At 45.2% G+C, this 17,402-nt stretch overlaps 1 protein-coding gene across 2 annotated transcripts in view; it reads right to left on the reverse strand.

Moving 5' to 3' along the window:
• kirrel1b (kirre like nephrin family adhesion molecule 1b) overlaps window positions 1-16,275 on the reverse strand; it is a 72,712-nt gene extending 56,437 nt beyond the window's left edge. For both annotated transcript variants that reach the window (XM_034613991.1, XM_034613990.1), the window contains exon 1: window positions 15,838-16,275. In XM_034613991.1, the coding sequence (XP_034469882.1) occupies window positions 15,838-15,883 (46 nt within the window). In that variant the 5' untranslated portion in view covers window positions 15,884-16,275. The remainder of the gene's footprint in view (window positions 1-15,837) is intronic.
• Between the last annotated feature and the right edge of the window lie 1,127 nt (window positions 16,276-17,402).

The following is a 17,402-nucleotide window of genomic DNA, read 5'->3' on the forward strand; positions in this document are numbered from 1 at the left end:
GGCTGACCCAGAGGAGGAGGGCCGCATGTGAAACAGGTAGCAGGCAGAGACGAGACAGACGTGTGTCGCCATGGTAACACCGAAACCAGCGAGTAAAGGAGACAGGGAAAGAGAGAGAGAGGTGGTGGTGGTGGTGGGGGTTAAGAGGGAGCGATATAGGATGCATGCCGTCCCCATGGTAACACAGACGGAGGGATCCTGAGAGAGGGGAAGCGAGGCCGACCCACACACACACACTCACACACACTCACACACCACAAACAACACAAAAGGCACATTAAGAAAGTGGGAAACCTCGTTCTTCATATCCCCTCCACCCTCCTCCTCCTCCACTTCCCATCCCCGTGAAGTGCTACGGCCTGATTTGCATCAACGTGTTTATGTTGTATGATGCGTCTGTGAGAAGCCTCAGCCCGCTTTCTCTGTGGCCAATTAGAGCCTCCGACATGGCATTTACCATTCCCAGACATCGCCGGCGTGCAGCGGTCTTATCTCTGAGATGAAGCAGGCATGTAGTCGTGGAGAAGCCCTGATGGATGGTGTAAATTATTACAGCTTGCAGCATTATTCTTGGTTGGACGGCGTACAAGGCAATCTGTTGTCTTATCATGTGTGTGAGAAAAGGCCAGTTTCCAGGATCACGGCTGAGCCAATTCGGCAAAGACAATCACTTTCAATTGAGATAGAGCCCCGGTGGAAATCATGTTGCTGGGAAACTTCCCCAGAACGCTTATCAGACGCTCGTAATTACTCTTCAGCAAACACGCCAGCAGATTTGCAACTATTGTACCACTTAATCAGAGCGTTGTGAAAGCAAAAAGGCTCGTGGCTGAATGTGACGGAATGAGTCGAGTTGCTTGACCTGAATGTGCTGCTGACTACAGCGGCTGTCACTGGCAGGGAGAGAGTCACCGAACGCAGCCTGTGGATTTACACTGAGAGCGAGCAGCGGTCTCAATGAGCCCACTGTCATTGAACACAACGTGAACAGCACAGGGAGCTTGGAAGCGGCTAATGGCGAACCTGCTCCTCCAGTTGGCGCCCGCTGCTTTGAAAGCTCATCAAGAGCGAGCGCCGCTGCAGCTGAGCTCAGAGGACGGAAATGTAATTTTGTGCATAACTGCTTTTGGACACTATTAAAAGTGAAATGATCACAGAAGTAGTTTTGTCTCTTTTTGTTTATTTAGAAAACAACCCCCGCCCTAACAAACTCCATCAGTATTCACAAAGCGTCCACGCACTTTACAGACTGTTACACACAGGTATCATCGAACCCCCCCCCCCCCCCCCCCCCCCCCTTTCCCGGGCACATTTACTATTGTGTTGGGTCATTAATGCGCGCTCAACTCATAATTACTATATTTCCAACAGCACTTAAAGCGGCATAATTGCGGCGCGCGGCAGATGGCTTGTTGGCTAACTGGCTTGCATTTACGCCTGATGGCTATTTGCTATCGGTGTAAAACAGGCTAATGTTCGCTGGCCAGCAGCTATAGCTTAAAATAGACAGCTGTCCTGTGTGGGCTCAGCCAGAAATCAAATGACGACACTCTGCTCATTATCTGCTGGGCAGAATTCACCAAAACAGCCATGGTCCATAAAAGCAGAAGAAGAAAGTGGTCTGATGAGAGTCCTGAGTGCACTGGAGCTAAACGCAGAAAGGTTTAATTCATGCAGAAGAGCTGGCCCGGAGTTTACGTCTTTATTATCACGACGGTTCCTCGTGGAAAATAACAACCCTGATGAGGTCCAGTATGAGGAACGTAAATCGTTAGTGACTGAAAACTATATCATAACTGCTGCTCAAAGCCAGCAGGTGTTTACGGGCTGTTTTTCTTCTTCCTTGCGATTTCATCTTCCAACTGACGAGGGAGAAAAAAGGGGGGAGACAGAAAATGTGTATTCCTTTTCAAACACGCAGACTAATTACAAGGGATTAAATAATTGCGCGGGGGAATAGTCGGGGAAATCTTTCTCGAAACCTTTTGTTCCAAACCCCATTAATTTCACCCGGCTCCGTACGGCGTTCTAACGACGGGAACCTTTTGTTGAGCTCTTTCAAAGGACAAATCTACCAGATTCTCTCTCTGCGCTGTTGAGAAACAGGAATCACCAGACACAGACAAAAAAGGCGAAAAAGCTCTGATTCACTGTGAGGTCGCACACTAACACCCAAACTTTACAATGGGAGGAAAAAGTTTGATAAAAGTACAGTGGCTTTTTAATAATTCAGAACTAAATCATGTTCAGGCTGCTGTTGTGCATTTAACCTTTATAAAAATTAAAAAAAGAGCGATCACTTATTTATGAGGCAGTTTTTAAGTTGCATTGTGTCAAGGTCTAGAAACACAACATGGCAAGCTGCTGCCATTGTACACGGATGGTGTTTATAGCCAGTATACTAACACTTTCATGTACGTTAGAGCATACCCCTAATATATACCGTAATAAATCAACTTAAAATATGCTATAATATAATATACTAAAGATATACTATAAAGCATTTACATAAACATATACTACAATATAAAGCAGAGATGAATGAGTTCTTTACAGGTGGATAAAATGAAACGTTCTGGTTCCTAAATGTTCCTGGTAAAGCTCTATATTTACTGATCAGTGGAGTGAGATAAGGAATCTGAGTGATTCTGGATTCCGAGGAACCTTGAGCCGTATTCTCTCTGACAGCGTTACAGTGATTTAAGCAACAACGGCTGAAGAGTAAAATGTTTGAGGGAGTTTTCCAGCAGAAGAACCTTCAAACCACTCTGCTTACTCTGTTACGACTGTAAATCCACCACCAGGAGCAGATACAGCTGGATTAACTGAAACTCATATTTCTCTTCAGCTTCAACCTTCACTAAATCTAAAAGAGTTTCACATAATCAAATAGTGGTATCCTTCAAAGCTGGTGGAAATAAAAATTCCTCCTGTGCTTTACAATCTTCACCGTATACTGCTGTCGAGAGAAATTAATTAAAATCCAGAAGCAAACCATCAGAGGAACTTTCATAAAAGATCAGTTGCTAAAAACACATTTGATCGTAAAGCTATTAAACGTAAATTAAAATTATTCACATTTACGCAGCTCACGGCACCTTTCGACTTTGTCCATCACTAGAACCCGACACGTGCTGCTCGTGCACTAAATACAATCGTGCACACATCAGTTTATAGGATGAAGAATTTGGTCCCTCTCGCCCCACACGACCCACGTCGGCTCTTATTTAGGATCATCATGTAGCTTCAGTGCTTTTGGGGGAACGGATCGAGGCCTCTGTGGTCAGCTGTCTGAACTCTGGGACTCCCAATCAATCCTCTTCCTCCCTCTCTCTCTCTCTCTCTCTCTCTCTCCCTCCGCACGTCCCTCCCCCCAGTGCTTTTCCTTGCTCGCTCGCCCTCTCCACATAGTGATGGAGGTCATGTGTGGTCAAGAGCTGAGAATGGACAATCAGGCAGCAGCCAAAGCCAATATTGTCACAGCACAGCCTCTCTTTATATCCCAGCTACACTGGAGTCACGTCACTGCGCTCGGTCGGACTTTAGTTTACATTTACACTGTTGAGAAGTAATGTGATTACTTATTTTTTAAGAGGGAGGAGTTCAGGAGATCCCAGTGAGGCTTCATTATTAAGAGAATTTTCACAGATTATTTTTGTCTTCCCAGAATCTTCTCCATGTGCTTTGAGACACAAACGTCAACAATGAGACGTATTTTGTAAGAGCAAATGCATTTTGAAGGAACCATAAAGCAGATTTCTATTAATATAATGATGAAATGTTGTAAATTGATGAATTTCACCGTTTTAATATATGAAACATTTCAGGAAACTCACTGAGAACCTTTTTATTACCACCAAAACATTGTGTTGTGGAGTTTGACAGCATTACTTAGGTCTGTTGATGATGTTCACACAGCACGAAGCTGCAGTCAGGGAAAGAATCTGGTTTATGCAATGTTCATTTACATTTAATCAAAACTATGATGTTTCCCTTATTTTAACACAAGTGTCTTTGTTGCCTCTCTAATTAACAAGAAATTAACAAGATATAGATTAAATGTCTAGTTTGTGTCGTGTCAGTTGAGAACAAAATACAACTAAGTTATCCAAAAGACAGAATCAGACAGATTATGATTCTGATCTTTCTTTAGGTTTCAACAAAGTATAATCAACAACTTTAACAGGAGGTATTTGAAGCGTTTTTGATTGGCTATGACAGCACCTCGTCTTTCTACTGATCATTGAACCAGGAGAGTTTCCTTAATTATCTCGTTAGAACCGAGCAGATTATTATTTTATTTTTTTTATCTCAAGTGAATGCAATACGCTTCCGTAGTTTCATGCTCTGCTCCAACTGTAATTCACCTTCGTGTAGAAACAGACTTTTACCTCCTGGACCCTGGACGTGAGAAACACCTCCTCACACGACTGAACTTCTATAAGAAAGTAATATAATCTCTTCTTTTTTTTTTTCTCCAACGAGTGATGAGTAATTAATCACATTTTTAATTAACTTGCCGAGGAACTGGCCCGATACCGTTCCGTGCTGCAGTGCTGTAAATTCACTCCTTTGCTTATCTCGCCTTTTCCTTTTCTTCCTATATGTTTTTTTTAAAGTTTCTCCAAGTCATTTTTCCTCCCTCTTCTTCCGTTGCTATGGTAACGCTCTCTCTCTCTCTCTCTCTCTCTATCCCTCCGTCTGTCTCTCTGGTGCACCCCCACTTTCCCCTCTCTCCCTCTCTCTCCTCTCGCTCGCTGTCTCTCCAGCGGCTGGTTGGATGGTTGCTATAGAAACAGACTTATTTAAAAGAAGAGCTAAGAAATTATCTTTTTCTCTCGCTCTCCCCCAACACGCTCGCTTTTGCTTCTCTGCTTCCTCTCCCTTTTTATTTTTTTATTTTTTTTACTCGCCCCATCTGGGTAGTAGCAGACCCACTCTTTTATTTTCCTCTGGCCCTCAGCATTTATTGTGGCACACACACACACACACACACACACAGACACACACATGAAGACCATAACCATAAGTCATATCCCTAAAGTTATCGGTTTACCTCTTGGGAACTAGATTTTCATCCTCGAATCAGACTTGCGTTCCCATAATGTCACAACCTGAACATGAAGCCTTCTTCCTGGGTGACATTTTGAAATCTCTCTGCTGCGTTTAGCTGCTTGGTTTTCAGGATGTTAACGGGTGCTGTCACCCTGTCATGACTCACCAAGTCACTTAGATCAAACAAAGCCACACTGTTATTATGGATTATCTGAAATATCAACAGCAGAAATCTTGCGTGCAACTTGCCCAAAACTAAAAAAATCCCAATGAACCACAAACACAATGGCTGCGTCCGAAATCATTTACAATCTCTTTATAGTCCACTTTATAACGAATTCACCATTTTGTAGTGATGTCCGAATATTTTGTGAAATTTCTTATATCCTGCACACATTGTTTCCCACAATGCATCATGAAAAGTAGTGTATAACCGATCGTCACTAACCGAGCAATATATACCATCATGCATTGCGCCTCGGCTCGCGGGGGGGGGGGAGTCGAGAGGAGCAAGGGCCGCAGGATCTATTGGCAGAAATTGAATATAAAATAATCCTAGTGATGTTTTCACTAGTCTTTAATCATCTAAATTGTACAAATTGTTGTTATCTTACTCTAGAATGGTTCCTTTAAATTTAAATATTTACATCGGGTCCTCTCTACGGAGGCCGCCATGTTTTTTACAGTAGCCCAAACTGGACAAACTAAACACCGTTTGAGTTTTTATGACAACTGAAGGTTACCACAGGTTCTCTGTCATGTTTGGAAGGGGAGGGTGAGGGGAGGGGTGTTCAGCTGCAACATGCAACTTCACCACTAGGTGTCACTAAATTCTACACCCTGAACCTTTAAAGTCTCTGATTATGACGTACAACAACAACAACAGCGTCGTCCGGGGGGGAAATCCCAAAACACATTTTAGTATCCAGAAGTGTTCATTTTCCAATGAGCTCAGTTCTCTGCACAGAAGTAAATATAGAAGTGAGTGAGTGAGTGACACAGCCACTAATCACGGTCTTATCTCCTTTGTGAAGCAGAGACAAATCTAATTCTGTCATAATCTCCACCTGTGCCACCATAACTTCATTTACCGCCACGGGATTGAGAGACAAGCGGTGACGTCACTGTCCCCCCCCCCCTTCACCGCCAGCGCTGAGAGCTGCTCGCTTATCTCCTGCACCCGAGCACATAGGCCTCACTGAGGGGAGATAGTGTCACACACACACACACACACACACACACACACACACACACACACACACACACACTTCACCACCTCACCCAACTCCGCTCGCGCTCTCTCCTCTCCTCGCCTCATCGAGCCTCACCAAGCCGAGCGGAGCCCAGGGTGTTATCAGCTCCTGATAGTTATCGACTTACATTAAAACATAAGAGGGGAGAGAGGAGGAACAGGCAGATAGACGGAGGGAGGATGGAAACACAAACAGAGTGGGTGGTGATGGATACCAGCTTTCATCATCCGTAATCATGTTGTCCATCTCCATCTTTAAGTCGCTGCTGCTTCTTTTATCGCCGTTTAAAATCCACCAAAGGAAAAAAGAAATAACATAAGGAATGGAGGGATATCGTGAGACTTCAAAAAGGAAATAAAAAAGGAAATTGGCGCGTATGCAATGAAATCATTTGGTTACACAAGTTTCCGTTTGTGATAAGGGAAATAAGTTTGGAAAAGCCTCTGTGCACGGGGGAAGATTGGAAAGAGCTAAATGTTAAATTAAGTGAAAGTTGAGCCAGTGGATAGTGGGTCTGTAGGGTGTGAAAAATTAGGATTATGATCTTCATGCATCGGATTTTACAGAGGGAAAGTATTAAATATTACAAACTTTTTTTTCCTGTAGCTCAAGCGTTAGTTTCAATAAGATATTAAGTCTTAATGGAATTTAGTATCTGCCTTGTTATATGAGGATAAAACGCAGTGTAATATAAAATTGTCTGCACATTCTGTTTTTATTTTGACAGTGTTCTTGCAGATGTGTCACCTACAGAAGAGGTTTACTGTACTTATGTTATTCCCCAAACAGGTTTGATTTGTGTAAAAGACGCAGCAGAAGGAAACCATGTTGGTTGCTTAGGTTGGTGAGTTTGGCAAAAGACAAAAAACTTTGTCTAATTATATTAATTAAAGAAAATTAAACCAATCTCAGACTATTTCAAGCTGTAATTGCCAAAACTTGATAGTGAATATAATCACTAAAACATATAATCAACAATTACAGGTATTATTCCACATTTTGAGACTAAAATATTGATGTTGATATCGATCATTATCACAATCAATGTCAGTTTAAAGACAGATTTTTGCTCCTGAGGGAAATTTGAGGTTTTAAACAATGCACAAGCTTTATATTGATATAGGCTATATTTGAACTTTAGTAATATTGTTATTGATGGAAATTATACTGTGATAGTTATTGTCGTCATTTTATCGCCCAGCCCGACATTTGTTCTCTGGTATTTCACAGTTGTCAATATTGATTTCCCATTTTTAAGATGATTATTGTGGGGCCTTATTTCGTCTTTATTTTCTACAGTAAACATTCACGAGTTGAACAGGAAACGCGGAGAGAGAGAGAGAGAGAGAAAGATGGCGTTGACGTGCCCCTGACATGTCGTCTCAGACCCTCAGGCCGTCGTTATGTATATTTCAGATTTATCGCTGAGCTCCAACAACTGGCAAATTTTGTATTCGATAGTCTGTCGTTCAAGTAATCACATGAGTTAACTGAGTAATTCTTTCATTGATTACATGAGACACGGTGCTACGTCAGGTATTGAATAACACAACACTCACACACACACACACACACACACACACACAGATATGTAGAAACACATGCACACACTTATCCAGCAGCATGCATAATCCGGGGCAAAGACAAAGGGGAAAACCTTCTGATAGTGATCTTGTAATGGATCAGATTGATTTGATTCACTGCGTCGGACAATTTCTCATTCTCATTCCTCAAGACGCCTCTGAATGGATTTTATGTGGGAGGCCCATTCAATTGTTCTTGCTCTCTCTCTCTCTCTCTCTCTCTCCCCTCTACCTCTCGCCGACGGTGAGCGAGCGAGAGAAAACCGAGGCAGACAAAGAAACAGAGAGAAGCCGGAACACAAACTACCTCCACACTCGGATCATTTGATCTCTCAGACCTTTCTGTTGACTTCCCTCGTATGAAAGCAGACGCGCTCTACGCTCGTGGTGCGTTTGATGTCTGAGTTTTTCTTTGAACGCTCCTCCTTGGAGAGGGTGGCCAGTTTGGTTTCTCACTTTCCCTCCCACTGAAGCTAAGGGTTACTTCCAGCCTTTTATCACTTTTATTGAATACGCATGCAGTGGAAGGGACCCACTTTATTTATCCTCCCAGGGCTGAGGACTCTGGCGAGGCCGGCGCTTTGTGCATTGCAGCGTGCAGCTTTCGGAGCCGCGGTGAAATACGGTGGAAATGCCTGGAAAGCTCCAGGACCTGCTCTCCCAGGAGAGTCCCATCTATAATAGGCCTGGCTGTTTCCCTCCACTCCCTGGCTGCAAGCCCCTCCACATAAATCTCTGCTCCCTGACTCTCCTTCTTCCTCCTCTCCTCCTCATCCACACTTTACTGCACCTCATGCCATCCTTCTCTCCTGCCTCCCCCTCATTAGCATTTCCTCCCTCTGTCTTCCATCCCTCTTTCCTCCTCCAATTTCCTCATCTCCACCTTTATTTCCCCGCTTCCTCGTGTCATCCCCCATAAATCTCTGCCCTGCTCTCGTCCTCCTTTTCTCTCCTCCTCTCCCAACCCTCTCTTTCCTTCCTACCCAAATTCTGCTCCAGCCATCATCCTCTCCTCCTCTGATCTCCTCCCTTCAAACTCCATATTGTGTCCATTTGTGTTTCCTTCTCTCCTCCACTCATCCAAATTCTCTCATTCTCTTTTCCTCCTCTCATCTCACACACTCCTTCTCCAGCTCCCTTGTTCTGAAGGATGCTCTCCCCATCTTCCACTTCTGTTTGCATCATCTCCTCCTCCTCATTCCCCTCCTTCATTTACCTGTCCTCAAACCTCTTTCTTCTGCTTCTCCTCTGAGCTCCCTCAAACATCTGCTGTCCTCCTTTAATCCTCTGTTGTCCTCCTCCTCCCCACATTTCTTCCTTGTCCTCCTTCTCCCCCCTCATACACTCCTCTTCTCTCTCTCCTCCTCCTCTGCCTTTAACTCCCACATCTCCATCTTTCTCTCCTGCCTCCCGATCCTTAGCATTTCCTCCCTCTGTCTTTCCTCCTCCACTTCCCTCCTTCTCCAATTTCCTCATCTCCTCCTCTATTTCCCCACTCTCCCTCGTGTCATCCCCCATAAATCTCTGCTCTGCTCTCGTCCTCCTTTACTCTCCTCCTCTCCAAATCCTCTCCTCTCTTTCTGCCCAAACTCTCCCCCAGACCTCATCCTCTCTTCCCTTCCATTTGTTTCCTCCATCTGCTCCCTGGCTCTCCTCCTTTTCCCCCGTCTGCTCTGTTCATCTCCTCCTCTCCATTACCTTCTTACATTTACCTGGTCTGAAACATCTTTCCTCCTCTTCCTCCATTCTTCCTCTGAGCTCCCACAAACATCTGCTGTCGTCCTTTACACCTCAAATTTCTCCCTTGACCTCCTTCTCTCCATCACTTTCCCTAAACCTTCTTCTTCTACCTTTTCTCCTTTTTTAGCTCCTTCTCGTTTCCTCTACTCATCAACACCTCTGCCTCTCTCTCCTCCTCTCCCTCCTCTTCTGCCCTTCTTTCACTGACATCTGATTCCTCACTCCTCCTCTGATCGTTGCCTCTCCTCTGCCCACCTCTCATCTGAATTCCCCTCCTGGCCCTTTCCTTTCGTCTTCTTCTCATGTATACTCCTTCATTTTCTTTGTCTTCCAGTTCCTCCTCCTCCTCCTCCTCCTCCTCATCCTCCTCCTCCTCCTCCTCCTCCTCTCCGTGTCCACTAGTCCTCCATTATTCAGGCCGACAGATCAGGCAGATTGATGGGTGTCAGTTCTAATACCACATGATGCTTTCTGCTCTGCGTACTCCTCAGTCTTTCACACCGAAACACACACACACACACACACACACACACACACACACACACACACACACACACCCCAAAACACAAATCAACATGTGCAGAGGAGGTTAGGGGGCGTTTGCTGCTGTCGTCAAAGCAGATTACTAGATTATCGGGGCATTGCTGTGAATTAAGCGATGGCAAATTGTGCCAATTATTTTATTTATCTATTTTAATTGCTGTTCCTTGTCACCTCGGATTAGGCTTCCCGAGCCGTAAGGATATCAGATCTGTCAGGTACTGGAGGGCTTTGGGACGAGGCGCGCACACAAACACGCACACAAACACGCACACACATGCACACACACACACACTTTACTGCGCCGGCGATGTTGTTTGAACCTCTGCTCTTAAACAGCGCTTGTCACGTCATTCTTAATTATCTTCTTTTGAGAGTACGCTTTTTATTCAAGTGGATTTTGTTTTACCACCCAATTAGAGCCGCGGAGTCAGTCAACCTTTTATATTTGCTTTTATGGCACAATCAGTACAGTACGGGACTAATGGTCGGGACTCGGGGTTTGATTCGTCCTGAGGCTGCTCATGCAAGAAATGCTCATCAGTGAAAATCCACCACGGAGATGAACATGTTCAGTCACCGTCCATATTGAACAATGTCATCGGTGCACTTATTTTTTAATGAATATTGTATTGAGTATTGTTTTCCCTTTGCAGTGGGAGAACGGGATTCCATCACTTCTGGTCCACTGCTGTTTTCTAAAAGCTGTTTTCTGTATCGGAGCGTTTCAAACTTCCTTCAGGGGATCGAGACCTCAGGACTTCACTGTGTGTTCTTTTTGTGCTAATTACACGAAGAGCAAGTCTGTTTGTGAAAATCACCTCTTTGTCATCTTATCATCTGAAATCACACAGGTCCCGTGATGCAAACTTTCCAGAACAGTTTGTTCTCATTCAAATTAATGACGAGGCCACATTTCTTTTATGCAGCGCTGCAGGTCTGAACGTGGCCTTGAAGAAGTTTCCTGAACAAAGAGCAAGTCTTTCAGACAGAGGCTGAGAGGAGGTGCTGCAGAAACGGATAGTTTGAGGAAAGCGATGACATTTTTTTAAACATTATTGCTTGTCAAACTTTTTAATTAATTGAAATGATCAACCTGAATATAAGAAGGATATGTCTCCTTGAAGTGTATATTGGGCATTGATGGTTTATATTTCTGAATGAATCAGTTTAATTCATCATCTTGAAGCCCCCCCCCATGTACCTACACAATGCACAAGGATGCGGAGGTGGTTGAATGAAGTGGGTGAGTCAGTTTTTTGAATTTTCACCCCCTGGCAAAATAAAAAAAATCCAGCAATGCAACCGTGGGTTTCCCTGTAGCCAAATGATCAAAAGATGAATTAGCTGGAAATTATATAATCTCTCTTATCTTGCCTTGAGGTAATACTCTGCCAATGTGAGGAAGTGCAGATGAGATTTAGTGAATCTTGACTAAACAGACAGTAGCAGGAATCCCTTCACTGCGAGCTGGTGTAGCGCAGCGATCTAAAAGTTTAAATGATCGGAAAACAAATGATCCCAGACAGTTACACGGTATCAGACATGAACCCTGAAGAATGGTGGGTCCCGGACATTCTCTGGAGTTTACAACACAGTTTAAAGCGAGTGACGGTGTCTTGGCCTGTGTCACCAGAAGCTCTCTAATCGTGTTGTCTTCTTTGGCGTCTTCTACCCGCACGACTCCTTTCGTTTCATTCTGACATATTCATGTTCTTTACGTTTTTTCCAGTTTTGTGTCTGCCTGCGTGTCAGAAACGTCACCGACGCACCCGCTCGCTCGCGGTGAATCCTCCGGAGAGTCTCCTGCTGTATTCTCACATGGGCGCATTCGGACATTATCCAGAGAGTTTACTTCCAGAGAGACTCCAGAGAATGTCCACGGCAACTAACTTGGATACTTGCGTTCTCACAGTTGGACTAGATTCAGATTCTTTGAGAGGTTTTGGGTGTTTTGGACAAGAGGTGAAAACTTTTCAGGTAAAAAAGCCTCTGGAGCCCACACGTTGGGAATGAACCTGCGCGTCAACTTGTAAAGTGCCAAACGCTCCAGGTCCAGCCGGGTCGCTGTTGAAGCTGAGACTGGAGCCAGTGGGGCCCTCTCGCTCTCTCTCTCTCTCTCTCTCTCTCTCTCTCTCTCTCTCGCTGCAGCTCTGCCTCTGTTTATCCTCAAACATCCCCTCTTGTCAACAGATTAGGACTGAACCCCGCTGTCTCTTCCTTTCTTCGTCTCTCCCTGCCTCCATCTCTCTGTCTTTTAGCCTGTCTCTTTTCATCTGCGAGAAAAGAGTGTCGGAGGCGTGGGGGGGGGTAAAAAAGAAAACGTGTGTGTGTGTGTGTGTGTGTGTGTGTGTGTGTGTGTGTGTGTGTGAAAGGGGGAGTGCAGGGAGATGGGACAGGTGCTGGCAGTGCAAGAACTGCTTTGCTTGCTTTGCTTGCATGATCAGGCTGCAAAAATGTTCAGCTCAAGCAAAAGTGCTGTTCAAGAATCGACTGTGAGAAACACGCTTCCCCGCCTGTGGCCAGAGCGGCGCTGGGAGCACAGCGTCGGATCACAGCAGCAACACGCCACACACACACACACACACACACACACACACACACACACACACACACACACACACACACACGAACAGGACTGAATGGTAATTACAGAGGCCCAAAGACACGCGGTCAACCACACGGAGATGTAGTTGGCGTTTGTTTGTTTGTTTGTGTATGCGTGTGTGTTTGTGTGTGCGTGTGTGTGTGTGTCTGTGTGTGTGACTGTGTGTGTGTGTGTGCAGTAAATCAGGACGCTCAGACAGTCGGAGCTGTCATGCAGCCGACACCTGGAAGAGTCCAAACAGGCTAAACACACATTAGGCTGCAGCAGCTGCATGTCGGGGACGGATTCACTCTGATCACATTTACAGGCTTAGTACAGCGGCTCAGCTGGAGACACTGATCTGCTGCTCTGTTCTATGTTCTGTGTTCTGTTCTATGTTCTGCTCTGTTCTGTTCTGTTCTGTTCTGTTCTGTTCTCTGTTCTGTTCTATGTTCTGTTCTGTTCTGTTCTGTTCTCTGTTCTGTTCTGTTCTGTTCTGTTCTCTGTTCTGTTCTATGTTCTGTGTTCTGTTCTATGTTCTGTTCTGTTCTGTTCTGTTCTATGTTCTGTTCTGTTCTGTTCTGTTCTCTGTTCTGTTCTGTTCTCTGTTCTCTGTTCTCTGTTCTGTTCTGTTCTGTTCTCTGTTCTCTGTTCTCTGTTCTGTTCTGTTCTATGTTCTGTTCTGTGTTCTGTTCTCTGTTCTCTGTTCTGTTCTGTTCTCTGTTCTCTGTTCTCTGTTCTCTGTTCTGTTCTGTTCTGTTCTCTGTTCTCTGTTCTCTGTTCTGTTCTGTTCTGTTCTCTGTTCTCTGTTCTCTGTTCTGTTCTGTTCTGTTCTGTTCTCTGTTCTCTGTTCTCTGTTCTGTTCTGTTCTATGTTCTGTTCTGTGTTCTGTTCTCTGTTCTCTGTTCTGTTCTGTTCTCTGTTCTCTGTTCTCTGTTCTCTGTTCTGTTCTGTTCTGTTCTCTGTTCTCTGTTCTCTGTTCTGTTCTGTTCTGTTCTGTTCTCAGTTCTGTTCTCTGTTCTGTTCTCTGTTCTGTTCTCAGTTCTGTTCTCTGTTCTGTTCTCAGTTCTGTTCTCAGTTCTGTTCTCTGTTCTGTTCTCTGTTCTGTTCTCAGTTCTGTTCTCTGTTCTCTGTTCTCTGTTCTGTTCTCAGTTCTGTTCTCTGTTCTGTTCTGTTCTCTGTTCTGTTCTGTTCTGTTTTCTCTGTGATTTTGTTCTGTTCTCTAATGTTCTGCATGTTTGTTCTCTCTCTGATTCTCTTCTGTTCTGTTCTGTTCTCTGTCTTCTTCTCTCTCCTCTTCCATCCAGCTTCCAGCTCTCGTCCTGATGACACTGATTCATCATATTGTCGACCAGTCTCATCTCATTCACTGGATTCTCATTGAAAGCTGAATGCATCCATTTTAAAAACCCCAGATGCTGATGTTCTCTTTTCTCTCTCTGTCGTGTCGACGGCTCGTTTCCACGTTCTTGTTTAAGACGATCATGATATTAGATTCTGTTTTATTCCACTCAGGTGGTCAGCTCTGCTCCAGCCTGCGAGCTCCTCTCACTGTCTGTCTATGCAGATAACCGTCTGTGGCTCATCACACCGGCGGCCTGCGGCACCAAGAGACCCAGGTGCTGAGACAGGTACACACACACACACACACCTACACACACACACACACACACACACACACACCTACACACGCACACACACACACACACACACACACACACACACACACACACGCACACGCTATTGGATGAACTGCTCACATCAGGCCACCTCAATTAATCACCTCTGTCTTTGGAGCTGTGATTGCCCTCAAACAGAAACACACACTCCCTCACACTGGTAGTCGGTGTGTGTGTGTGTGTGTGTGTGTGTGTGTGTGTGTGTGTGTGTGTGTAGGCTAGAGAGAGAGAGAGAGAGAGAGAGGGAGGGAGGGAGAGGCAATCTATCAAGGTGATCGATAAACAGGGACATTAATATTAGTAATGGGGTTTCTCCTCCAGTCCAGTGAATATGTCTCCGTCTTTACGGTAAAATATGAATTTTTCTTGGCACCTGCACGTTCGCAGCCAGGCCGCGTGCACGGGCACGAGCATGTCCAGACTCTACCTGCATGCTAAGAGGAAGAGGGCGCACTGGTCTGTCTCTAACACACACACACACACACACATTGACTTTCCCTCTCATGAGACTCTGGCCTTTTCTCTCCCCTGCTCACACACACACACACACACACACACACACACACACACACACACACACACACACACACACACACACACTGAGATTGATGGAATGCGCGTGAGTGTGTGTGTGTTGGAAATTGATCCAGTGTGACTCATGTTAAAGCCCGGTGACCAGACTGTGCACTGGATCCTCGCCTCATCTATCATCCCCGGCTGGCAGGTTATGCGCAATGTGTGTGCGTGCGCGCGCGTGTGTGTGAGTGAGAGAGAGAGAGAGAGAGAGAGAGAGAGAGAGAGAGAGAGAAAGTGTATGTGTGTGTTTGTGCGCGTATACGTGCATATTGTGTTGACCCACTGCGTGTGCATGCATGTGTCAACCACATTTATCTATTCGTGCGTTTCAAAGGTCACGTCAAAGCGATGACGCGTGCAGATGCTCCACGTCTGTCCCATTCACGTTTAATTGAAGAAAAATGAACGCAACACGTCTGTGCGTGCGTGCGTGTGTGTGTGTGTGTATAAGTGTGTGTGCGTGCGTGTGTCTACTCTGAATCTCATTTTCCCCCAGCGGAGCAGAGACCCTGAACACCCCACGACTCTAACTCTTCAGCGCCACTGAGCTGTAATGATGATGTCCAGGGCAGCACAAATAACACAACACACACGCGCACATACACACACTGTGCCAGACACAGACGCACAATAGCAGAGGCACTGGACTCAGCCTCGGAGCGCGCACAGCCTCCCGCACACACACACGCACACGCACACACACAGCAGAGGAAACAACAAGGACAAAGAGGATGGACAGAGGAGAAATGAAAAAGAAAAGTTTGCAGGATCTCTCCCCCCTGCTCGTGTCACTTCCTGCTGCGCGGGGTTCGAACATCTCTCACCTCGGCTCAGGGTGATCGCCAAAGTTAGGATCCACAGGGTTGGCATGGTTCAGCCGAGCGCGCTCAGATTCCTCCCGTCGGCTCCGCGTCCCCGAGCAGACACCATCAATTCCTCCGGCGCGGCTGCGTTCAGCTGGAATCCTCCCGGAGTCATGAGAGTGAGAGGAGACACATTCTGAGGAAAACAAATCCAGCGCTCCTTCACCCTCCTCTTCCTCGGTTTTCTCTCCCACCCCCCCCTCCGTGCGTAAAATAAACCTGTCTCCACTTTTATTTGCCCTCTTTCTCTCTTTCTCTCTTCTCTCTCTTTATTCTCTCTCTCTCTCTCTCTCTGTCCTTCTCAGTTTCTGCGTCCCCCTTTCCTGTGTGCCTCCTGGATTCCCATTAAAACAGGACTGAATACCCCTCTCTCTCTTTCTCTGTTTCTCTCCCTCTCTCTCTCTCTCTTACAATCAGTGGCACCCCCCCTCCTCTCTCCCTCTCTCCCTCTCCCCTCCCCCTGCTCCAAATCTCCGCTTTGGACTCCACAGAGGGAGAGGAGGGCGCTCCAGTGGCCGCAGAGGGAACTGCGACCTGAACCTGAAAACTTCAATCAATCAAAGGCCTTTAAATGACTGAATGCAACTGTGACACACAACATTCTACAGCAGGTTATGTATTTATGTTTTTAGATATTGATAAAAGGACAAATCAGTCATCTTTGACCAAGTTGGAGGTGTATACACTATAGACTGGTTGCACAAAATGAGTTTATCCAAATCAAGATATATAGTTTAGTGTTCATGTTTTTAAAGTTGATTGTACTTGATTGAAACGTGTTGAAACATTCACACGGGGTCAGACTTTATTCTTCCAGTGTCGGCCCATGAAGATCTTTAGAAGAAAAATCTGCGGTTTGTATGTTTTATCCCAAAACAAGTGCTTACTTTATCCGTGTATACAAATATTAATGAAGTAATATTTCATAGACCCAGGCAGATGTTTTCTTTGATTCTTATGAGTGATGGGTCGTACGCACATTACATTTTCCCTCCAAGTATTTCTGACTCCGTCCTTGCTCTTACAGTGTGTGTGTGTTTTCCACATGTCTTTATGCAGCACTCACAGTTTTCCAGTAGTTGAATCAGAATGTGGTAACAATGGAGGGATTGTTTCCTCATGTTAGTCAGTCCAAGCACAGAAGTTTGTGGCTGTGTGGATTTACATGATTCAAACTTAAAGTTTAGTCATGAATATTCATAACAGGGAAAGTAGAGAAAAGGAAAACGACCTGTCAGTGAATATTAAAGTGACGACCGGCCGAAATCTTTTCTTTGGAGTTTCAGTTGTGGATCTGCTGGTTTTTACACATGTGGCTCAATGAATCTTTGTCTGTGATTGGCCACAGTATAATGAATCGTCCTATCTTTGATCAGCTATGACTTACCACTGTTACCCTGCACAGTTTAAAGTATGGGGACCCAAACTTTCTAAATATTCTAAGGGACAAAAGCCAAAAGAGAAGACAGGTCCATGACTCCACTGTCTGTAGATCGAGCAACGTGGGCTATCATGTTGTAGAATAT

Source organism: Hippoglossus hippoglossus, chromosome 17, assembly GCF_009819705.1.
Source record: "Hippoglossus hippoglossus isolate fHipHip1 chromosome 17, fHipHip1.pri, whole genome shotgun sequence".
In the NCBI taxonomy this organism is placed as follows: domain Eukaryota; kingdom Metazoa; phylum Chordata; class Actinopteri; order Pleuronectiformes; family Pleuronectidae; genus Hippoglossus; species Hippoglossus hippoglossus.